A 26,049-nucleotide genomic window follows, 5' to 3' on the forward strand; every position below is an offset into this window, starting at 1 on the left:
GTCATTAAATACTCACCCTCATGTCGTTTCACACCCGTAAGACCTCCATTCATCTTCTGAACATAAATTAAGATATTTTTGATAAAATCCAAGAGATTTTTTTTTATCTCCCATAGAATGCCACGTAATTCAAGGTCCAGAAAAGTAGTAAAAACATTGCTAAAATAGTCAACGTGACTACAGTGGTTCAACCTTAATGTTATGAAGTGACAAGAATACTTTCTGTGTGCAGAAACAAAACAAAAATAACGACTTTATTCAACAATATCTTCTCTCCCATCTTTCTGCTACGCTGTTTACGTTCAGCGCTTCCAGGTTCTACATCAGAATGGAAGATATTGTTGAATAAAGTCATTATTTTTGTTTTGTTTTTGTGCACAAAAAGTATTCTCGTCGCTTCATAACATCTTAATTTGTGTTCTGAAGATGAATGAAGGTCTTACAGGTGTGGAACGACATCAGGGCAAGTAATTAATAACAGGAATTTCATTTTGGGGTGAACTAACCCTTTAATGTTCGCATTAAGGTGTCTCTTCTATGGGCACTTTGGGCTGTGTGGTCTTTTAGAAAATCCATATAAAGAAAAATGAAAAAAAAAAAGAAGAAATATGTTTGTTTTACTCATAATCAACCCCATAGGAAATAAAAAGTGCCCCAACTATGCTAAAACATTTATTAACATAGATTCAGCTGAATCTTCCTGCATGCTGGAAACTTCCTCTCATGATAACGCAGAGGACAGGCTTTAATGATAAAATTATGATCTTTAAATTTAATTCTGCAGTGGTACCATCATTCTTTCTAAATTTATGCCTGCTCTGATTAACATTACCCCACAATGATAGTCTCAAAACACTACATCAAAGAATTCCTCATCTAAGCATGCCACAGACCCGGAATACCAGCTGCTGTCTTATTCAGCATAAACCGCAGTCACTTTCAAGACACTCTGGAGAGATTCTTCAAGAAGAGTGGTGATCCAGAATGCCATACACAGTGACAAAGGGATAAGGAGTTCCGCCTTTCCCAGAGCGAAAGACATTCTGCAGATAAGAAACTGAAAGGAGGGGGATATTGCCATGTGGTTTGTTGTGATATAGAGCACAGGGTGGTATCAGCGATGTTTGCTGGTATGAATGAAAATGTTTGGAGAGACAACGCATCCTCCACGATGAAGTGTGACACTGCGAGTGCAGTAATAATCACACACTCAGACTGCAGTGTTGTGTTTTCCTCAATGGGGGATTTGACACCTTTGTTAGACATGCTAGAACTCGAGACTCACCGAGGCTTGGATCGCTGCCGGAGCTGTCTAGCTTTACCATACTTTCATTTGTATTATAAGAATGACATTATACCTGAATGAATCTTCCCTTTTTTTTTTCATATTTCACATTCAGTAGTGGAATTTGAGTTGACACTACGAAATAGTGGAGTTGACACTATGGGAAAAAAACTAACAAAATACTATAAATATATATACAACAGTACTTTCTGGTTCTCAAATCTGATTGGCTGAGAGCCGTGCGATATTCCCCTAGTATCAGCACTGGAACCGTTTCACCGTTAGTTTCACTCCGCTTGTGGCGACTGTCATGGCGGTCGAGCAAATCCACCATATTTTTTAAAAAGACTACTGTTGTTGTGTCACGAAATGCAGTTTTTTAAGGGGGGAATGTAGTTATTTAGACCTCAAATATGTGACTCATATAAACATAGTACCTATTTTACTATTTGTTTAGACGCTTTCGCAGATGTGAGCTCCAGGCTGTCGGCGGCTGTTCAGCGCTCACATACCCGCAGAGAACAGCTTCATCTTGGCCAGTCATTTGGGAATTTGCTGCTGGCTCTTATCTAGATAGTGGTTAAACATGATATATAATTCATTTGGGGTATATCAAACGGGCAGTCTTTGGTCTTTTTAATCTATTACTTGTTTCAGATCAAAACGATTTGGGTTAAGGGGAAAATTAGATGGTGGCAAATACTGTCTTCATGAGTGAGTCAGAACAAGGAAGTTGTTTTAGCTCTGTGGGAAATCCCCTTAAAATTTAAAAGGACAAAGACATCGTTTTCCTCGGCAGACATTCAAATTATGGACATCGACCTGAAGAATGAATGCTACATCATATGCAGGTAATACACTCGTTTAGTCAATCTCTCTCTCATAACACCATAATACTCTACATAATACAGTAAGCTTCAATGAAGTGACTCAACGTTCCCAGTTCTAATGTGACGTTTTAGAATTAGCACTTGGCACATATATATATATCGGCTTTTTGTATCTGTTGAGAAATTTATTATCAGTGCATCTCTTTTATACATTTGTTGGTCAAAAGTCGATCAAAATCAGCCGATTACAAAATATTGCTTATCAGAACACCTGTAGTCAGCACTCTGAACATAAACAGCAACATAACAGCACCGTAACATCTCATTGACAGCAGCAGACCTGACAGCAACACGAATAACACTGGATGCTGAGCTATGAAGAACACACACTCAGTGCTATTTATAAGTGTCATTACTGTGTTGTTTAGTGGCTTGAGACTCCTGTGATGTTACAGGATACTTAAGGTTTGTAAGTAGATACCCGGAAGGGAGAAAGCTAATACCAACATAGAAAGACCATATTTCCTCTGTCCTGCTGAGCAAACAGACCCACAACCTCTGGAGACCTTGAAGTCCCCCGATACTGAAGTAGCTTCCCCAGAAATCCCATAGACATTTCATTCCTGTAATTTCTGAAGGAACCAGTGCATTTACAGCAATGACATTTCAAAAAAAGAGGTCACTGAGGTGAACATATGGTAGTATGTCAATGTTGAGCCAAGCGAGTGAATTCATGCAAAGGCCTCAGGCGGGGTTAAAACACTTTCATTGATTTATGCATGAACCAAGTCTATTTATAAGCCATCTTGGTACTCAAGGTCAGCTAAAACAGTTAAAGGAAAAAACAGATAATGGTGGTGGTGCTCTAACCTCTCAATGGTATCTACTTCTTCCATCTCAGGCATCTGGCCGGTGGAACTCAGATTCATGTACCCGTAGATGCGGAGCGGCCCTGCGAAACGAGGAGAAACAAAGGTTACTTGATGGAGCGGTCAGGACACAGCATCTAGTTGAACTCATAACCCATCAGTTTATTTTATGTAGGCTGTTGTGATGATTTGCTGTTGTGCTTTCTTTGTACATAGCTGCACAATGAAAGTGGGTCAGCCTAAATTTAAAAGGAAGGAAAATACAGTATATCAGTGGATGATGTGTGTTATCTATTAACCCCGGGAACAGAGACCGGCTGTAATGTGGCAGGAAAAATTTACAACTGTTGTTGAATGTCATGTGTCACAGAGGAGGGTAAAACAACATATGAGCTCAGCAGCCAGTTTATGTGAAAACAAGGAACGTGCTGGTAAAGAAAAACAAAAGATCTCAATATAAACTCTAAACCTTTTGACCAAACTTATCCATGATTTACCCAGCTGTAGTAGATAAGGATGTAAAAAATTATTTTACAAAGTATGCATTTAAAAACACAAGAGCAAAAAGAAAAATTATAACCACTATTGAAATTTACATGACTTTTCCAGGCCTGGAAATCAGAACTGAAGAACTGGTATTATATGTATTGTATATGCGTAGGAGCGCTGCTCATAGACCCTCAGTTTTTATTGGTTTAACATACTCATATAACAAACACTGCTGATTGCAGGGGCGTGGAGGACACAGATTTAGCGAGTTAACAGTAACTTTTGGTCTGTTCTGATTTCACCCCCAGTGTGACAAACAATAAATGTATGTCTTACATAACACTTTAATGGCCATATTTAAAATCGATTCTTTCGAATAAGACAATAACTTTATTTGTTGTGCACTTTTTAATCTTTAAACATTTGTAACCCTTTTATATTCATAAACAGCTATATTACACACTGCATAAAAGGTATATTCGAAAAAGCATAAAACAGGCACTTTAAAATGTAATTAAACAATTAAAACACAGAACTTGGGAAAAAATAAAACAAATTTCATAGGACCCTAAAATGTATTTTTTGTTAAGGCGAGACACTGCAGGTGAATATGAGGAAAAAAGTTAACTAATAGTTATCACCATACTTCCCCAGTGGATTGATTACAATAAGAATTGCAAACATTTTTTGTATTACAAGTTTTCTAAAATGTTATGTTTAAATATGCAAATGAGGCATACATTTTGCATAATTTGCATACATTTTTCTGGTAAAGTGGAGATACATGGCTCAGTGTAGGAGAAGAAACTCATTTTGAGAAAACAGCCTTTAAAAATATGTGTTGTAATTGAAATCTATAGACACAAATAGATAAAGTGCCAAAAAAAAAAAAAAAAATGCTTAAAATTGTATTTTGGATGTTTTCTTGTCTGTCCACTAGTCTGAAAAAACACTTTATTAAAAGCCAAAAATTCAAAATTGAAAAAACAGCATTTTAGCCTGTAGTGTCTCACCTTAACCTTTTAATAAAATTGTTGTTAAATTGTATAAATTTTATGGTTTCAATTAATTAGACATGCTTTTCGATTACTAAAGAAAAAAAAAAAAACAGAATTTGAAAAAATCAAACAGATTTCATAGAATGCTATGTACATAAATTACATAAAAAAAAATAAAAAATCGAGAGCAAGATCTGAAGGTGAAATTTTCAGTGAACCTTTAGTCGATAAATCACAAAAAGCAATTCTTTTTTTAATCAATATCATCAGTCCCCATTAACATTGACAAAAAAGCATCAATGGAGGAGAAACTTGCTGAATACACTGCAAAAAATCCTTTTCTTACTTAGAGTTTTTGTCTTGTTTCTAGTTCAAATATCTAAAAATTCTTAAATCAAGAAGCATTTTCTAGACAAGTAAAAATTATTGCCTTGTTTTCAGAAAAAATAAGTCAAAATTAAGTGAGTTTTTGCTTAAAACAAGCAAAATAATCTGCCATCGGGGTAAGCAAAATAATCTTGTTTCAAACCGAGAAAAAAAAAAAAAAAAAAACGGGTGGTATAAATAATAATAGAAATATACAATAAATAAAGCTAGTTTTCTTTTTTCCCTAATTTAACATGAACAATTATGAGGTTAAGAATGTGTGTCAGAAGCTCTTAAGACTTCACTCAAGTTCCAAGGGCACTTATGAGAGGTTTGATTCATTCTGCTGGAGAGCGCTCTGTGTCAAATGAATTGTCTCATGTTTTCTTTCACATCTGAAGCAAAGAGATTTGTAACAGCAATAAGCGTCTGGGTTCTGCACATGCACAGACATATAAATCCATGCTGGCACAATAACAGCAGCTCTGCAGTTGGGAAGCATGCCCACATTAAGCACACACAGAGAGAGAGAGAGGGTCTGGTAAAGGTTTACAGTGAAAGTGCTGGACTGGTGGGATTCTCATTAGCTCTGCCCAAGAGGAGAATTCCAGCATGAGCCCACCAACATGGATGTTAGACCTCCAGACAAGACACAATCCTCCCGGTTAGTGCCCAGTCTGTGTTTTACATTCTCCTGAACGTACAAACAGCCACACGAGGGGCTCTACTGATACAAATCCCTGCAGCAGGCAGACAGAATGACACCCATTTAAGAGAAGAAGTGCAATCATCACTGTCCAGTTTAAATGACTACACATCGACCGCTACACACATAAACAGGATATGAGTTCTGACATAATCTAATAAACATATACAGACAAGAAGAAATGACTAAAGCTAACAGCACCTGAAACAGCTTGCCAAATGCCATTAGTTTTCACACAACACATGCCAAACTAATGCCAAAGTCATAAAACACAGACACGGTTTGTTCTAACTCAGAGCATCTTTTGATTTTTATTTGCTAGCAAGTGACTTCAAAAGCCATTTAAAGTCCCCATGAAATCAAAATTGAAGTTTTTTGGCCTTACTGTTATCTGTAAGCTAGTGTGCTCCAAAACAATGAGTGCGTTTACATGCACGTTCTTAAGCCGATTATGCTTAATAAGCCGGCATCAAACGTGGTTATGTAAACGCAGTAACCCGTTTCTTTTATCGGAGTAAGGTCATAAACGGCTTAAGCATAAACCGGTCGGAACAGGTAGTTTTTTGCCTCTTACCCCGATTTTGCGCGGCATGTAAACGCATTAACCTGCTTTCTGTCGGCTTACTGAAGTGCGCATGTGTGAGACGTGACAGAAACGCATCCTTAGTGCAGATTTAAAAGCATCCAGACAGAGCGAACTTTTTGCAGGAAAGGAAGAAGGAAATAACACAAACGCAGACTCTTTCAAGACCCAGAAAATGTGTTCTCATCTCTCCTGCGGCAGAAGTAGAAGTGGTTCAGTCAAAATGCTGCATCTGTAACTGCATGAGAGAATAATATATGAGCCGTAAGCTTTATTTAACATCACAACTGACATAACATATGGAATACTCAGATGTGCAAATAATTATTTTTTGACGTCACTACAGGGAAATAACCCGATTCATTAATAAAGTCATGTAAACGTGGTTTACTTGCGTTGTCAGTTTACTGGTTTGCATGTAAACGCGGAAAACAGGTGACATCATGCTGCTCTTCAGCTTCTCATCAGATTTTCTGACTAATCAAATGCTCTCTAAAATCTAAACCGACCCGCCCCCTTCACTATAAATAGACGCTGAAACTGCGGCTAAAACCAGTCAGTTGTTCACACATTTACTATTTTCTACATAGTGAATGGCACATAGTGCACTATACAGGGGACAGGGAATGATTAAGACAGGCGAATGAAGTCTGGTTTCACATTAGTGTCACACGAACGCACACAGTCTCCGGTCCAGAGACACGACAGCACAGAGCGGCTCATATGTGCGAGTTGGCACATACCAGAAAATGTATAAGGCCCATTTGAATTCTGCACGGAATGCTATATTTTAAATATATTTTAGCCGAGCTATGATATAAACAAAACGCTATTGGCTATTTAAAAAAGGGGAGGAGCTGTTTGGTATGTCCCACCCTGTCTTCCTGTTTCAGTGGAAATTGTCTCAACACATTGAATAATGCTGTGTGTTTCAAAGCACTTCAGTGGTCCTTTAAAATCAGAGTGAATTAAATTAACTGGATGCTTATGAAATCTGAAAGCTACAGAAAGTGTTTGGCCCACAAGAGGCTTTCTAATCTAAAAATGGAAAAGAAAAAAGGCTCCTCAGTATTTACACTTTACGCTCCTCTAGAAGCAAATCTTCAAATCAGAAAAACTTACACATCACACAGTACATTTTAATTATAATATTCCTCATTTTAACCTTCAATTTGCACTAGAACTTTCACAAAGAACAAGCAGATGATTCATGTACAGGATGTAAGATGTGGATGTGTCATTGCTGCTGTTAAGTGATATTGGACAAAGAATAATATTTCATCTTTTTGCAGTGATCAATGTCTTATCTGTGCTGATACAGAGGATCATTGTGGTGGTAAAACTTTTCTTCTGTCTGCCTTTATCCATCTCAAGTTACACTGATGGAAGTAGTGCAGTTTCAGACATGCTCACAGACCACGGCACATTTAGATATTGTAAGATGGTGAAAAATGCTAGTTCTAATCTGATTGGCTGAGCACTGGTTGGATCTTTTTAAGGGAATGAAAATTAAAATTCTGTCATCCCTTGTTCTATCTATTCCAAAAGATAGCTTTGTGAGAGAAAATGAATCCTTTCTGCTCTCATATCTCATTTGTGCATGCGCAAACTGGGCTTGTCATGAGTCACAGCAGGCTTGACGCCAAACATCATTGGTTCTTGAGTGTCTCGTATGTGACAAGTATGAATAAATGCAAATGTTAATAGTCTTATATAGGTTTGTAAAGATATGAGAGAGAAAAAACAATGACAGGATCTTCATTTTTGGGTGAACATTCCCTTTTTAGAGGCACTTGCTGTAATACCAAGTAAACAAGATATAGTTGAGAGCACCTGCATATTCAACTTTCATTTTTTACAATTGTCCAATGTTAGATTTAACCTCCCCTAAATGTTACAAAAATGAACTGTTTAGATGGTCCATTCAGGTCTATGTTGATGGTTCTTGGCCAGAATAACATGTAGAATATATCATATTTTATTCTACACAGGAGATGGCTGGATGATATTCAGTCAATATGAAACAGAACCTTTTTACTCATTTTTTTCCTCAAGTGAAACAGGATATTCAACAAGAAAATAAATGTAGCACTTAATTTTATACATCAGGAATTGACAGGGTCATGAAAAGTGGGTGTTGTAATAGGGAAATGAATGAAGGTTGTATGATGCCAGTCTAAAAGGAAGGTTATTACAGAGGCATAATCTTTTGTGCTAATAGATTATGGATTCTTATTTGGAATAATGTGCACCAATGCTTATCTTTAAAAGCAATGCACAAAGACTATATATACATTCAGTATGTCAAAGACTACTGGAAAAAAAAAAATGTATCACAGTTTCCACAAAAACGTCTCGGTTACGTATGTAACCCTCGTTCCCTGAAGGAGGGAACGGAGACGTACGTCAGTAGTGACCGACGAATTGGGATATCGCTAGAGAGCCCTATCAGCTTCGAGTGAACTACAACAGGCCAATGGAGTTGGCGTGCGATATTTGCATAATGCGCACCGCCCCCGCCAGGTGGTATAAATAGGGGAGCAGATGCAATCGCACTCTGTTTTTCGCTGAGGAGACAATCTAGTCCGCACTACAGCGAGGGTACAGCAACTGTGGCGACGGGACGTACGTCTCCGTTCCCTCCTTCAGGGAACGAGGGTTACATACGTAACCGAGACGTTCCCTTTCAGTCGGTCACGTTCGACGTACGTCAGTAGTGACCGACGAATTGGGATCCCAAATAAAGCGCCACAGTATGAACCCCTTCCAGTGCCCAGCGCAAGCTCTAGCCACCCGGCGCACCAGTGGGATGGGGAAGGGGGCGAGCTTACGCCGAGAGAGTCTACTGCTGTTCCGATATACCCACTAAGTAAACTAGACTACACTGGGGAAGCGAACCCGTAGGGGACGCTGCGGAGACCACTACCCACCCGTAGGGGAGGAATTTACGTGGAGAGTACACATATGGACTGGCCGTGGGCAGTACGCATATGGAGTCCCTGGGATGGCTCCACCTGGGTAGGGGGAGACTCATCTGACAGGTGACAGCAGAGCTGGCTCTGCTAGGGAAAGACACGGGCTCGCCGTAGGGAGTTGACCGTGGACAAATACACACATGGGACCGCTCACGTGGAGGGGTCACGACATGTGGAACCCAGCCAAACGTCAACGTCGGTGACGGAGGTTTGGCCTGGCATCAGACACTCCGCAATGTCCGAGCCGAAGGGGGAGGCGGAGGAACTCGACAGGGTTCGCCAAGCGGGGAACTCGACTGGAGTAAAAAGGATGCACGTATCCGGCCCAGGGGGCGGGAGTGGCATTGCAAGCCGACACTAGAACGGGCTCTTCGCGTCTACCGGCTGGTGGAAGCGAGTACACGGGAAGATACCGGTTCTACACGAAGGCTATAGAATCTAGCGAACGTGTTAGGTGTCGCCCAGCCCGCAGCTCTACAGATATCTGTCAGCGAGGCGCCGTGCGCCAGCGCCCAGGAAGAGGCCACTCCTCTGGTGGAGTGGGCTCTCAACCTGAACGGGCAAGGCACGCCCTGGGACTCGTACGCCAGGGCGATGGCGTCCACTATCCAGTGGGCCATCCTCTGCTTGGAGACAGCCTTTCCCTTCTGCTGGCCTCCGTAACAGACAAAGAGCTGATCTGAGGTCCTGAAGCTTCGCGTTCTGTCCACGTACAGGCGCAGCGCGCGGACGGGACAGAGCAAAGCTAGGGCTGGGTCTGCCTCCTCCGAAGGCAGCGCTTGCAGGTTCACTACCTGATCTCGAAAGGGAGTGGTAGGAACCTTGGGCACATATCCAGGCCGGGGTCTCAGGATAACGTGAGAGTCACCGGGCCCGAATTCCAGGCACGATTCGTCAACCGAAAATGCGTGCAGGTCCCCTACCCTCTTGAGCGAGGCCAATGCAACCAGGAGGACGGTCTTTAGGGACAGTACTTTTAACTCGACTGATTGCAAAGGCTCGAAGGGACGACCCCGGAGAGATGTAAGAACCAGGGTCAGATCCCAAGAGGGTACAGAGGGGGGCTGGGGAGGATTCAGTCTCCTCGCCCCCCTCAAGAACCTGACGATCAGATCGTGCTTCCCTAGCGATTTACCATCAACTGCATAGTGATGTGCGGCGATAGCGGCAACATACACCTTGAGGGTGGAGGGAGACAGCCTTCGCTCCAGGCCCTCTTGCAGAAAGGAAAGCACGGTTCTGACCGAACATGATCGGGGGTCCTCTCGCTCTGGTTGAGAGGAACACCATTCGACGAATAGGTTCCACTTCAGCGCATAGAGGTTCCTCGTAGAAGGAGCTCTAGCGGAAGTGATGGTGTCTGCGACCGCTTGCGGGAGATCACTCAGAACCTCCGCGTCCCGTCCAGGGACCACACATGGAGTTTCCACAGGTCGGGACGCGGGTGCCAGAGGGTGCCCCGTCTCTGAGTCAGGAGGTCCTTCCTCAGAGGAATGGGCCAGGGAGGTGCTGTCGCGAGGAGCGTGAGGTCCGAGAACCAGGTCCGAGTGGGCCAATATGGAGCCACTAACAAGACCTGCTCCTCGTCCTCCCTGACTTTGCACAGGAGCTGTGCGAGAAGGCTCACTGGGGGAAACGCATATTTGCGTAGGCCCTGGGGCCAGCTGATTGCCAGGGCATCCGTGCCGAGCGTGCCGCCGGTCAGGGAATAGAACAACTGGCAGTGGGCAGTCTCCGGGGAGGCGAACAGATCTATCTGTGCCTCGCCGAAGCGCTGCCAGATCAGCTGGACCACCTGGGGATGGAGCCGCCATTCGCCCGGAAGCGGAGGCTGCCGTGAGAGCTCGTCGGCTGCACGGTTGAGCACGCCTGGGACGTGAATGGCACGAAGCGACCTCAGATGCTTCTGACTCCATAGCAAGAGATGGCGGGCGAGTTGCGACATACGGCGGGAGCGTAGACCACCCTGATGGTTGATGTACGCAACGGCCGCAGTGCTGTCCGAGCGGACCAGTACGTGCTTGTCTGTCAACAGCTCCTGGAAGCGGCCCAGTGCAAGACGTACTGCTAGCAACTCGAGGCAATTGATATGCCAATGCAGTTGGGGCCCCGTCCACAGACCTGACGCTGCATGCCCGTTGTACGTGGCCCCCCACCCTGTGGCAGAGGCATCTGTGTGGACCACAGCATGCCTGGACACTTGTTCGAGGGGAACTCCAGCCCGCAGGAACGAAGGGTCCGACCACTTGGTGAGGGTGCGACGGCAGTTCGGTGTCACGGGAACACGGAACGTACCGCGCTGCCACGCCCATCTCGGGATCCGGCCGCGGAGCCAGTGTTGAAGCGGCCTCATATGAAGCAATCCGAGCGGCGTGACTGCGGCTGCGGATGCCATATGCCCCAGGAGCCTCTGAAAGAGTTTCAGTGGGGCCGCTGTCCTGCGCTTGAGCGTACTCAGGCAGGTCAACACTGACTGGACGCGCTCCTCGGTGAGGCGCGCAGTCCGGGCGACCGAATCCAGTTCCATACCGAGATAAGAGATCCTCTGCCCGGGGGAGAGTTTGCTCTTGTCCCAGTTGACCCGAAGACCCAACCGACTGAGGTGAGCTAACACCATGTCCCTGTGTTCGCACAACTGCTCCCGCGAGCTGGCCAGGATGAGCCAGTCGTCGAGGTAGTTGAGGATGCGAACGCCCTGTTCCTTGAGCGGAACAATGGCCGCCTCCGCAACCTTCGTGAAGACGCGGGGCGACAGGGCCAGCCCGAAGGGTAGGACTTTGTACTGATATGCCCGACCCTCGAACGCAAACCGTAGGAAGGGTCTGTGACGAGGCAGAATCGAGACATGAAAGTACGCGTCCTTCAGGTCGATCGCTGCAAACCAATCCTGGGGACGGACGCATTCGAAAATGCGCTTCTGCGTAAGCATCTTGAACGGCAGCCTGTGAAGGGACCGGTTCAGGACACGCAGATCCAGGATTGGCCGTAGCCCACCGCCCTTCTTTGGTACAATGAAGTAGGGGCTGTAGAACCCTGACTTCATATCGGCTGGAGGGACCGGCTCGATTGCATCCTTCGCCAGGAGGACAGCAATCTCCGCCCGGAGAACAGGTGCATTGTCCAGGGACACCTGAGTGTAGTGGACACCCCTGAAGACCGGGGGACGCCGGGCGAACTGAATCGCATAGCCGAGTCTGATAGTGCGAATGAGCCAGCGGGACGGGCTGGGGAGCGCTATCCAGGCTTCCAGACACCGAGCCAGCGGGACCAAAGGCACCACAGACGCACCGGGGGTGGGGCAGCGAAGCAGAGTGCTGGAACCCGACTCGGACGGCGCAGCGGCCCGAAGTGGGGTCAGACTCTGCGAGGTGACAGTGTGAATGGGAGACGGCTGGGGGGCGGCCTCGACCATCACACTGGGACCTGCTGGCGAAGTGAGAGTGGGCTGCGAGTGGCAAGGCGGAGCCTCGCGCGCTGACAGCCACAGTCTCTTGTGACCTGGAGGATTGGGAAACTGCTCTTTTTGTGATGAAGTGGGTACCGCTGGACTCCGGAGAGCCAGCGGCGGGACAGACAATTTCACAAATTCCCCCCGGCCCTCCTCCGGGGGTGGGAGAGACGATGGAGTCCTCTCCCGAAGAGCAGGAACCTTCCCCTCCAGGTCGCCCGTCTCAGGGTCGCGTCTTCCTCGACCTCTTGCCACCTGGCTTGGCCTGAGCGGGCTGGGCGCCGCGTCCGCGACCGGCACCCTGCTGTTTGGCTGGTGTAGGCTGCTGCTTTGCCAACTTAGCAGGGGCGGAGGACGACGCAGGCGGGCGCCCTCGGCGACGAGCGGGCTGAAGCTGTGCTGCCGGCGGCGGGGTGGAGGCAGCAGCGGACCGCCGGGGCAGGACGTGTTTGATAGCCTCAGCCTGCTTCTGGGCGGCAGAGAACTGCTGGGCGAAGCTCTCTACCGCGTCGCCGAAAAGGCCGACCTGTGATATGGGGGAGTCCAGGAACCGATATTTGTCGGTATCCCTCATATCAGCAAGGGTCAGCCAAAGGTGGCGTTGCTGGACCACAAGCGTGGCCATCGCCTGACCAACAGAACGTGCCGTCACCTTAGTCGCCCGGAGGGCGAGGTCCGTGGCGGCACGCAGCTCCCCAAGCAGCTGCTGGTCAAGACCTCCCTGGGGCATTTCCATCAACGCTTTTGCCTGATGAACTTGCAAAAGGGCCATGGCATGCAAGGCAGAGGCAGCCTGTCCGCAGGCTCTGTAAGCTTTCTCTGTCAAGCCTGACGAGAATTTACAGGCCCGGGATGGGAGACGCGGCTCACCGCGCCAGCCAGAGGCCGTTGGACACAGTTGCATCGCAACAGACCTCTCGACTGGGGGAATCCGCGTATATCCCCTAGCCTCCCCGCCATCCAGGTTGGTGAAGGCGGACGAGGGACCAGGTCTCGCACGAACGCTATAGGGCGTCCGCCAGGACCTGGTCACCTCATCATGCACCTCCGGGAAGAAAGGCATCGGGGCGGGGCGCTGGGGACCAGCGCGGGCCGCCCCGAGGTACCAATCATCGAGCCGAGAAGGTTCGGGACACGGTGGAGGGTTCCAGACGAGCCCGACCTTCTCGGCAGCCCGGGAAAGCATAGCCGTCAACTCAGGATCAGGCTCGGACAACGCTACGGTCCCGGAGGGAGGTAACGCAGCCGAGTCTTCATCTCCCGAGGACTCTGGCTCACCTTCCGATGCCGCGATCGACATGCAGTCATCCGCCGGTGCTCCGAAAGAAACGGCTGGTCGCTCCGTAGAGGGACCAGCACGCTCAATCGGTAACACCACCGGTTGCAGTGAGGTAGAGGGGACAGGGGCCCGCGGAGCGGAGCTCGGCGGGGAAGCCCTGACCGTGATCCTCAGATCACCCTGCCTACACGCCGGCGCACCGTCACCCCGGCCGAAGCCAGAGAAAACGGCGGCACGGGGCATAGGGGAGGGGACCCCCGCTCCCTGAGAACCAAGGAACGAGAGTCTCGATCTCAACACTGCAATAGTCATGTTCCCACAGTGAGAACATGAACTATCCACAAAAGCTGCTTCAGCGTGCTGAACGCCCAGGCACGTGATGCAGCGATTGTGGCCGTCAGCGGGGACCAATGAACGACCGCATCCAGTAACGCACAGACGAAATGACATCTTGAAAAAGACGCAGGGTTCGTCTGTGAAGCTCTTTTAGGAGGGGAAAAATTCAGCTCTCTTGTGCTGAAGCACACAGGGAGTGTCACGATGTGTTCGGGTACACCACTCCCCGAACACAACGGAGGAACCGGCCCAAATCGCAACAGACCACAATGCTGGGAAATGGAAATTGAATGCTGTAAAAACAGCAGTTGAGAGCTTTAAGCTCAGGCTCCTCGGAAGCTCGCGACCTCGCTGGAGTGCCGTTGCACCAACACAAGAAAAAGAAATTTTCCTTTTTTTTTGGCTTGAAGAATTCACTGAAGTCTGAAAGCTGGAAACACACTAGATGGCTCCGAAGCGAAAGACAGAGTGCGATTGCATCTGCTCCCCTATTTATACCACCTGGCGGGGGCGGTGCGCATTATGCAAATATCGCACGCCAACTCCATTGGCCTGTTGTAGTTCACTCGAAGCTGATAGGGCTCTCTAGCGATATCCCAATTCGTCGGTCACTACTGACGTACGTCGAACGTGACCGACTGAAAGGGAACTGTTTTCAACATTGATGCACCAAATCATCATATTAGAATGATTTCTGAAGGATCATGTGACACTGAAGACTGGAGTAATGATGCTGAAAATTCAGCTTTGATCACAGGAATAAATTACATTTTAAAAATATATTCAGATGGAAAACAGATATTTTAAATTGTAATAATATTTCACAATTTTATCAAATGACTGCAGCCTTGGTGAGCATCTTTAAAAAATATTAAAAAATCTTATTGATCCCAAACTTTTAAACAGTGTGTGTGCAGTATATAATATTGATCATTATCACCACATAATGTAAATGTTTTACACCTGTTTTTCCATTATTATAAGACACTAATTAGCGTGACGGAACATTCTTTCATGTAGAATAGATCACAGATGCACGACTCCTCTCCAGGTAAACTCAATCTCCTGACTCAAATTAAAGATTCCTTTGAATTTCAAGCGCCGACTCAGCCACCCACTGAAAACGTCTCGGGTTACTTGTGTAACCCTGGTTCCCTGAATAGGGAACGAGACGCTACGTCATATGACGTTATGACGTCATATGACGTAGCGTCGACAGTTCCCATGAAAGGGAACGTCTCGGGTTACTTGTGTAACCCTGGTTCCCTGAATAGGGAACGAGACGCTACGTCATAACGTCATATGACGTAGCGTCGACAGTTCCCATGAAAGGGAACTGAGATGGCCTTTCAAACTTTCCTCCATCTGAATAAAACAGGCCTGGCTGAGTCAGCCCTCTCTACTGGGGAGATTGAATAAATGCTGGAGAGACTGTCTCCCAGATGTGAGGAGAGTCTCCAGCACCTGAGGTTCTCCCAGTATGCGAGTAATAAAGAGAAAAAACGAGTGCAGAGAAAGGTTCTCCTTTCCAAATGAGTCTCATCTTTATGCCTGAGGCTGTGTAACGCTCAGAGGAATTTCACATTTCATTTAAATGCAAATTTTGGGTTTAATGATGATCTGGGGCATCTACTCTTTTAAACCCTTGCATCTGCCGATTCTCTGGATCATATTTTTTAGGGCCATTCATTTGTCGTTGGTCTGCTCTATATTGCTTAGTTTAAGGTGACAGAGTTGAATATTTTCATTTTCACCCTGAAACTAACAGAGTTGCAACTGAGTCATGTGTCTCTTTTGCTTTGTAAATTACTAATTGCTTACAATTTAATGCCAGAATGTCAGTAATAAGCCACAAAATCACTGCGCACTTTGTTCACCATTGTTCTTTTAAAGAAAAATTTACAAACGTTGCCAAGACAAGTCAATTAAATAGCTTGTTTATTTTTTATAGTGTGCGCTGAATAAGAATGAAATGTTTTGTTAAAACATATGGACACGTGTCTGCTCAGGAATTGTTATGTAATATCTTACTGATGTCAGTCGATAGTGGTGAGTGCTGTAACGGGAAATAAATGATGGGAGATGAATTTCCCACAATAGCAGGTACAACTTAAACTGCACTCAAAAAACACTCAGCAAGCTGTTGCTCTTTAGAAGAGACATATTAAACCACTCCATGCAGCAATTACTGTGCAGTGACCACTAGTTTTTTGAACGGTAGGAAAAAAAAAATCAGCAATGATACTACTTAAATATCTTAAATATTATTTCTTTTAGACACTAGTGAGATCAAATTCAGAGCAAAATGGAGAGAGATTTTTTTCTCATGAGAAATAGACCCCAATAATCTCCTAATCGAGTTTCAGGAGAGATCTCAAAAATGTCACAATCTGTGTTCAGATCAACATACCAAAGTCAGAGATCTCAATATGAACATTTTTATTTTATCATTATATATATTATGCAGCATTCAGTATTCTGGGAGGGCTTCCATAAGCTATGATGGGAAGCATAAGATGACTCAGTAACAGAAAATTTGACCTAGATGAATAAAAACACTTGATCTGGATTTTAGAAATGTATGTAAATAACTTCAAGTGTGTTAATTCCTCTAAATTTCCAGGCCAAAACTGTATTAAACTGAGAGATATCCGTGTTGATGGGAAATAAAAATGCAAATTCCAGAAAAACTAAACATTAATATATGTTAAAATAAATAGATTGTAATGAATAAAATGAGATTTATTATATATATGTGACCCGTGCTGGCAAAATGAGTCAGAATGCGCACAGGCTAATTTCGAGATACAGGCAAAACCAGCAAAAAATGTCAATTTTGGTCGAAATTGAGGTTTTCACAAAAATGAGTTCATTAAGCCCTCGTCTAGCGATCCAAATGCTCCAAATAGCAATTAAACATCTAAAAGTATCTTTGTTTGTATGTTTTCTGAGAGGAGTACCTTTCCTTTGACCATGAAAAATGCTTTTTTTTTTTCTCTGCTCGCTTCTGGACAACTGGTGCTTCCCTCAGCACAAGTTTGGTATCGTTTTAAAGCGCAGCATTACAACATTGAGAATATTCAAAGTGAATTCTCGATGGCATGAGTCTGAACCAATGAAATGTGATTTTCAAACTCATGCTGATGTAAACAAAAAGATCTTACTCGTGCTGACTGACAGATCTGTGTATACACATACACAGAATTACAGTATTTCAAAAAATCTGTCTTGGCGAGTATTCACACAAGAGAACGTTTGGTTAACTGTTGGGGAAAAACATCTGATGTGTAACATTATATTAGATCCGTTTGATACAGAAGGTCTCAATATATAGGCGGTCTGTTTCATTAATGTTAATCAAACAATTGTGGAATCATGGAAAAAAAAAACTGAATATATATTTTTCCTATAGATATGGGTTTTGACTTGGTTTGTGTCAAATTTGGTGGTATTACCAGGGATTTTAAGATATGGTGATTTTGTTTTTGTAACCTTCAGAAAATTTTACCTCGATTATTCTCAAAATTTACTTTGCTGACTACGACTTCAAACAGGTGTAGCTCAGTCATTTTTTTGTCGGATTCCAACAAATCATACATCATTTTTAAGGTTTTTTAATAGAGAATGTAAGAATAACAATAACTCATTTTTGAAAATTTGCTCATTGCGACTCATTTTGCCAGCATGGGTCACATATAATAAAAAAAATATCTCAAAAAAACCTTCTAACAAGGTAATGCAAGCACATTATGTTTATAGAAAATAAATGCAATGCTATTCACCAACAATAAACAGCCTAGTAGCAGCTATAGGAATCAGATCTCTCTGGCATTGCAGACACTATGCTGAACTTTTCAGTGAACAAGGTAATTTTTCCAACCTGTGATTAAAAACAACTTCAACTTCCCCTTCTAGTAAAGTCCTGATAGGGCACAAATCCCTCCTTTAAAAGACATGCAGAATGTAGTCTAGGTAAATTAGCCAGTAACACAGAGGCCTGTAAATAGCCCTGCCTTGTGCCAAAATCAAGTCATTTCTCTGAGAACAATATAGTCACCATATCTAATTCAATAGTGGATGGTTTTACGATCTTAACACCCCCTGGTATTTTACGACCAATTACTGCCCGTCTGGATTCCTTGATGTATCAGAGGCTGAGAGCAGAGTCCAAGGACTCCCGTACTGTGTAGCGTTTCCTTTGCGCAAACCACAGTCACCGACCACACAATCTACTGTAGACCACAAGTTTATCAAAAATCATCTCTGGCTGTGTTTCAATATGACAGATGACATTCAAGGGCATCAAAGGCATGTTTGAATTGTTCAAACTTGACAGCCTTTTTTGTGCATTATATAGGCACATTTGAAGCATTCAAGCCTAGTGGGCTACCACTTCGGTCACTGAACAAATTTGAATCTCTCAAACCGTACCTAGACAGAATTTTTTTTATATAACTGGCATGTTAAAATGCCCAACAATGCTGCTTAGATTGAAGCTGAATGGGCTCTGAAACAGCCACTGACTGCAGGGACTGTATGAACATGACAAAATCCAGAGCGATGAAAAACTCAATACGAGACTCTAGTTGACGAATTATTCATCACAGCGGAGAGTAATTCTGAAAGCATGTCTTCTCAGTGGGTTTTAACTCAAAATGGACTGTCATTCTGTCCTCAAAAGCCCAGTGAAAAGCATTTCAGAAGTAGAAAACATGTTACTTTGCATCTTGGAGTTGCTTTATGGTTCCGCTGGTGAACACAAGTGTGTCCTTGCTGTGATAAACTTACTTTGCATGAACTCAAGGCAAGCTTATTTTGATCTGCATCCACTTTATGTATACGCTGAACTAAAGTAAATGCTTTCACAGATTATATTCCTCAAACAGACCCCAAAGTAAAAGCTTTAGTAATAAACTAAGTTTAAATCCCAGACTGGGATTGTTCCAAAGCTGCAATGACTGCCTTAGGCAGGCAGAGAAAATGAAATGCTGATTTGAAATGAGCATGCTGATTGTCTTGCATCTTAAATTAATAAAGCGGATAAAATGTACCAAAAAAAGCAATGCTCTTCCGATGTCCTCTGGCTAAATTATAACCTTGCAAAATGTGAGAATGAATGAGTGTCACATTCCTCCATGTAGGAGAACACACTCATATTACTATTCTGTTAACCAACTGAGGCTGTCCATGAGAGAGAGAGAGATCTGTTATTTGAGCCCTTTTATTACTTGCACTAAAGTGTAAAAGCAAGATTGATGTAATGTAATTCATGGAATTTGCTGAAATTAATTTCAGAATGTTTGCAGTCATCATTTGCATACCGCTCTGTCTAGGATTGCTAACTTTTTACCACCCAAATATGTAACAGGAAATGGAATACTGGTGATTTCAGATATATTGTTGCATAAATGAAATGTGGAGGACAATTTAAAAACTGGCTGAACATTTTAAAAATGTATTTTTGAGGTAATATTAATAGCAAGCTTCTTATGCAACAAAAAAAAAAAAATCACTTTTTGCATAATTTGACAAAATTATGCTTGATTGGATGAAAATATACTTGAAATGTAACTTGATTTTTCAATATTTTCATCTCAAGCATGATCTTTACTGACACTGTTGCCCCTCTGGTAAACAAGTGCAATTTAAAACTCAGGAAAAACTGATGGTAAAAAATAATTTGAAAATATCCAATAATGATTAGTGCTTATTTCATTTTTGTTTAAATTATCAACATTTTTTAAAGTTGCATTTTTTATAATGGAATATTTTACTGTAAAGTATCTGAAAAGCTGCTAAAATAAATAGGGGAATGGTAAAGTTTTAAAGAGAAGAAGAAAAAAAATCTGTTAGTTTTAGTAAAAATCAACAACTAAAACATGCAAATGTCCACAGTTGAAGAAACAAAACGCAATGTCCTGCCTAATACATGACAGTCTGCAACTCTGTGTCCCAACACAATTTAAGATTCACACAGATCCTACAAAATAGCATAGATTTGAGAGTTGACAATCTGTATGTGTCCTTATAAAGTTTAAGCAATCCTTTATTCTTCTTCACCAATAACTGTAATTATATGAAGGTCTTTTGTCATTTTCTGTCATTTCATTTCAGTTCATGGAGGGTTTAATAATAGCAACCATGTTTCTCAGCTCTCCAATCTACTGGGTAGATGGAAGAGCAGAGATCTCAATTTGCAGGCATTCAAGGTGAGCTCCTGCCATTTTCATACATCAGTGAACGTGAAGAACCACTGACGTCAGTACAGATATTGCTCTAGCCAGCCTGTCTGAACTGAGATGGTAGACTAATCCTAGAGTTGTCAGTGATATTCAGAGACACAATTTCAAATCAGTCCCAATGAAATTAGTATTACTGCAGATGTGTACAGAGAATAACTTCCGAGGTTAAAGGGTTAGTTCACCCAAAAATTACATTTCTGTCATTAAGTACTCACCCTCATGTCGTTCCAAACCCATAAGACCTTCGTTCATCTTTGGAACACAAATTAAGATATTTTTAATGAAAAAGGTTTTTTATCCTCAATAGAAAGCAACAAAATGACCACATTCAAGGTCCAGAAAAGTAGTAGAACCTGGAAGTGCTGCAACGAAAATAGCATATGAGAATGACAGGGGAGAGACGAATTTGTTGAATAAAGTCGTTATTTTTGTTTTGTTTTGCGCACAAAAAGTATTCTCGTCGCTTCATAACTTTAAGGTCGAACCACTGTAGTCATGTTGACTATTTTAACTACTGTTGTTTTTACTACTTTTCTTGACCTTGAATGTGGTCATTTTGTTGCTTTCTATTGAGGATAAAAAACCTCTCAGATTTCATCAAAAATATCTTAATTTGTGTTCTGAAGATGAACGAAGGTCTTACGGGTGTGAAACGACATGAGGGTGAGTAATTAATGACAGAAATTTCATTTTTGGGTGAACTAACCCTTTAAATGAATGAATCTTTAATTGAGTATGACCAAAGAAGTCACTGTTACTACACCAATGAAAAAGACGACAAAAGATCTCATCATTGACTGCTCAATCCCATGAAGCATTGCAAATGACGTAAGTCTCCTTACACTCTCACCGCTTGCTTCAACACAAAATTAGTGATGTTGTGATTCATCTCAGAGATGGTTGGTTTGATTTGAAACTCTTTACTGAAGAATTTACTGAAATAGAGAAAATGAATGAGAAAAATACTTCCAGGACAAAGACAGCTGAAGAAGTGGCAAATCACTGTAATGCTCTATTGTCTGCTCGAGTCTACCAGCGAACCTCAATGCTTTTTGACAGAGAATTTGCATCTTTACAAGAATATTCTGAAAATGAATTGTCACAACAACGTACACCAGAATCGCAGCCATAAAAATACTAGGTTGGACAAATGCATGAATGTAAGAAGGAATGTGTCAAGCTATCAACACAGTTGATTGTCCTTTTGGTTCAGAAATAATTGTGTTACATATATATAAAAAAAAATGTTTTCTTTTCAATTAAGGGTATAGCGATCAAAGCAGCAGTGCAGATGGCACTAGGCGATCTATTTTAAAGCTTTAGTTCTACATGTTAGACTAGAAAACCTTTACCTTCTTTAGAATTACCAAAGTAAACCCACAAGAATTTCTCTCTTTTTTAATTGGATTTATAAAGTAGAAGGCCAAATGATGCAATTTAGGTCATGGACAATAACGCAAGGAAGAAAGTGATGTATGAAGCGGTAAACACTGGTTTCATTTATTTCATTTACAACATAATGTAATGTTTGAAATATCATGCCGAGTTCACAAGGAATTATTTTTCTCTATATTTCCTTAGAATTACAATGATGTATAGGGATGTGTGGAACAGTAAAAGCTTCTTTTGGGTCGTTTGGGAGTATTTTCTTCCGTCTTTATTGTAAAACGACATTGTAAAAATTCTGGGGAATTCATGTTTGTTTAAGTGAACAAAGCAAAAAGCCACTCTGCATACCCCTTTTGTGCCGCTTCCAAATGGATTTAATGGATGAAGCCCAGGGGGGGGGAAGCTTGGGGGAATCCATTTTCACGTTGTGAAGTGGGCTTTAGCTCTAAGTGTTTATTTTCTGGAGTCAGCGGGTATGGAGGACGTGGTGGCATCTCATATAGGGGTTATAAAGCTGATGCACTTCTGCCAGGGTAAACTATGATGATTTCTCTCTAGCCTTTCTTCAGAGGTAAATACTTCACAGTTTGGTGTCTGGGATTCATGCACTCCTAGTCTAAGTGTCAGATGCGGAGCTTTTGGATTGCAGCAGACCTGGAATTCAGACTCTGTGCAAACTCGTGTGGAGAGCAGACGCAGCGAGAGGACTTGGATGGATTGCGAAGCGCTGTTTTTGTTAGAGTTAAAGCCAGTGTGCTTCATCTGAGCTAAGAGGAGTTTGCAGAAGCAAAACGATGTGCGACGGCACTTTAAAACAACACACATGGATCAGGTACAAGCAGCTGGAGGTGCCGGATTTATCAGTCAGGTGGCAAGCTGCTCACTAACTCTTAGTACAATACCCCATGGCAGGGATTTACATATCGCCCTGAAATAATGACTTTTCTTGGAATCAGCTGAGATAATGTCAGCACACTGCTCTGCATGCATTAAAATTGCAATGCACAATGCATGGAAAATAAATTAGACTGTTTGCACAGAAAGGTCACCTTCAAGAAAGAGCAATTCATGTTTAATCGATTAATTAGCATACGTGAACATAAACCGGTTCTTGCATGGAAACAGAAAAGGCGAAAACCTTAGTAGAATATCAAGTTTGCTTTCTTTGGAGAAAAAGGCAGCTTTATGGAGCCTTGGCAGCAGTAAAACTACTTGTAATAAAAACAACAAGCGTAATTATTAAGGTCTACTGGTATTATGCAGAACAAATATTATCCTTACTGTGTCAATACCCTAATCATGTCAAACACTCATTGACTTCTGCCTCTATAAGTCATCTCTGATACTTCTGCAACTCTGCCTCCCCACCATGCAAATTAAAGTAAGATTTACATTTGCATTGGTTACGGCAAGACAAATTGATCTGATCTAAAGCATACGGAACGTTTTAACATTCCCGAACAAACTGTATATTTCTTCTATTGAGTCCAGAGACGGCTGACAGATAAATCAGCGTCATGCTCGGCCACATTTACGCAAGCCAGGAGAGCATGCGGAAGCGTAAGTGCTCCGTTCCTGGGTTTGTTTTCTGTCCACCGGCAGGCGAGAGCTGACAGCAGCAGGCTTGTTTTTTTCAAATCTCCCAAGTAGCCTCATATCGGTGTTGTCAGGCAGTTCGCTGCACGAACAAAGCAAGACTCTAGTTAATGCTTATTTTTGGTTAAAATAAAAATCATTGTGCAACTCTGGAAAAAAACTCCTATTGTGTTTTATAAACAAACCTAAAGTGCATTTCCTGAACTAATATGCACACTGAAAATCAATGTCAGATGCCTAATTGTCTAGTTTTGCATCTTTGTTACTATTGATTTCCATTAAGCACACATTCAAAACAAACTCAAGTAGTATCTTGGAAAATGGCCCAGATGCTACCAAATATGTCCTATCGTTTCAGTTCACGGAGTGGATGTTTGAGCAAACGAAGCCAAAATTCAAAACATATGACGCCTTAGTACACACATTTGGTGAAGAACAAGAACAATTTGAAATAGTTAAAATAATAGCATAATTGTGTCCATAAAGCAGCTCTGTTTAGTATGTACTCCAGTGCTGATGTCTCAGAGCCACTGTAAAAAATTTACTTTCTCAAAAAATAACTAACTAAAGCCTTTTAGTCCCTCTCAAAGTGCAGCGTTGGTAATAACAGTGCTTTCGTGGCTCCAGCACTGCAGGAGATGGTCTGCTGTGATCTTCTCTGATATGCACTGTAATGCTGGTGGACATCATAAGGCTAATGAAGACAACTCCAGGTGTTTCTGTGGGTTCATGCCTCCCGTGTGTCCCACTCTAATACCATAGCCATCAGTCCTCTGATATCTCACACTAGGTGCCCGAGCCCCGGGATTTTTTTCAAAGCTGTACTGTAAATTACTGAGAAACTGTGATAGGAATCTTGTTCAGGAACATCAATAACCTACAGGACAAGAAGGCTGTTAAGGTTAAGGACACTCAAATATGTACGCATGAATATGTATGCATACCCTAGTAAAAAAAACCTATACCAAAATACATTTATTTCTCAAATCCATTAACATATTTATTGACATATCACTTAAGAATTACTGATATGAAATTATAGTACAAAATTAGTTGTTCCAATACTAGAAAAAATGCTGGGTTAAAAACAAACCAAGTTGGGTTGAAAATGGACAAGCATTTACTTTAAGCAAGTAATACATTAATTTTTACACAATAGTTGTGTTAAATAAAACTACCCAGCAGGTTGGGCAAACATTTAACCCAACCGCTGGGTTATAACAAACCAATCGCAGGGTTTGTCCATTTTCAACCCAACAAGGGTTGTTTTTAACCCAGCATTTTTTAGAGTGAATTTAGCAGACTTTAAGTATACCAGTTTAGTATACCAAAATACAATTGCAGGGTATTTATATTTAGCAGATAAATCTGTAAATGTATTTGTAGTACACTTAGCAGCACAAAATAAATGTATATCAAATACATTTTACTAGTTTTTTTTTTACAAGGGTATATGTTTATTAAATATGTAAAATGCATTAACTGTAAATAGGGTGATTCTTCTCATATTTTACAGCATATTAAAACACCTTCATAGGTTTACAGCATGAAATGTTCCTTAGTAACATGTGACACATTTAATTACATGTTATAAACCTAATTCTCACGCTGTTCTCTGTGATTCCAAGAACAACTATGGGTTGCAAAATTTTGTGTACATTTTAAATAATTACAATAATTAGTAAAAGTAATACATTAAATGTATTATTAATAGAAATCTGTTTATTAACCCTTTTAAACCGGGTGTGTCGACGCCGATGCATCCAACCAAGCTGTATTCATGTTACCGTTACTCTTAAACCGTTTCCGCTATCATAATAACCTAAATTGCTGCAGACAGTAGACAACATTGGCTTTTCGGCAATAAATGGGCTATTACGGTAATTTTGTGCATTCTGTCAGCAAATGGCAGCCGCTTTCGGGGAGAGGAGGATTTGAACGGAGAGATATGGAGCACGGCAGTTTAGGGAGTTTTGGATCTCATTAATAATAGAAGAAACAAACAAAAACATGGCGAAGGAGTACACAGGCGATTGGGATGACTTTTTAAAGACTTGGGAGGAGGCTAAGCAAGACTCTTTCGCATTTGGTGTTTGAATCTGTATAATATGTCTGTGCATGTAAATGTATGCGTGCATATGTAGGGTGAATTCAGGGTGATTGGGACACTTTTTCGAAGTCATCTCAATGGCAAAAAGTGACCCAATCACCCTGAATTCACTCTATATGTGTGCGTGTATGAAAAAAATGTCTCCTGAATGAAAACTGTGCAACCCAGTGCCACAAAAAGACTGGTATATATGCAATATAGTTGAATTTTCAGGTTTGAAGTGTTAGATTCTTTCGGAAAAAAAAAACAGAAAATTTTCTATTTACAAACTCACCATACTGGTCAGTAACTGTAATTTATTGAAAGCCATTTGTTTTCTGGAAAAAAATGACACCTTGCACTTGAAGATAGCACATTGTGTGAGGATTTTATAATAAAAAATAAAAAAAAAAACATAATATGTGAAATATTAACTTCAGGTTCTAAAGGGTTAAAAAATAATTTTGATAAACAGACAAAGAAATGAGACGAAACTCAACCCCTTGTTAACATAGAGAGAGTCGTGATGGCAACTCATTAAAACTTCCTAAAAGTCTTTCTAATACTGC

General features: G+C 42.3%; 1 protein-coding gene across 2 annotated transcripts in view; it reads right to left on the reverse strand.

The window, feature by feature from the left end:
* htr4 (5-hydroxytryptamine receptor 4) overlaps positions 1-26,049 on the reverse strand; it is a 125,149-nt gene that overhangs the window by 95,288 nt on the left and 3,812 nt on the right. For both annotated transcript variants that reach the window (XM_051860091.1, XM_051860090.1), the window contains exon 2: positions 2,986-3,067. In XM_051860091.1, coding sequence (XP_051716051.1) covers positions 2,986-3,067 — 82 coding nt within the window. The remainder of the gene's footprint in view (positions 1-2,985; positions 3,068-26,049) is intronic.

Source organism: Ctenopharyngodon idella, chromosome 14, assembly GCF_019924925.1.
Source record: "Ctenopharyngodon idella isolate HZGC_01 chromosome 14, HZGC01, whole genome shotgun sequence".
Classification (NCBI taxonomy): domain Eukaryota; kingdom Metazoa; phylum Chordata; class Actinopteri; order Cypriniformes; family Xenocyprididae; genus Ctenopharyngodon; species Ctenopharyngodon idella.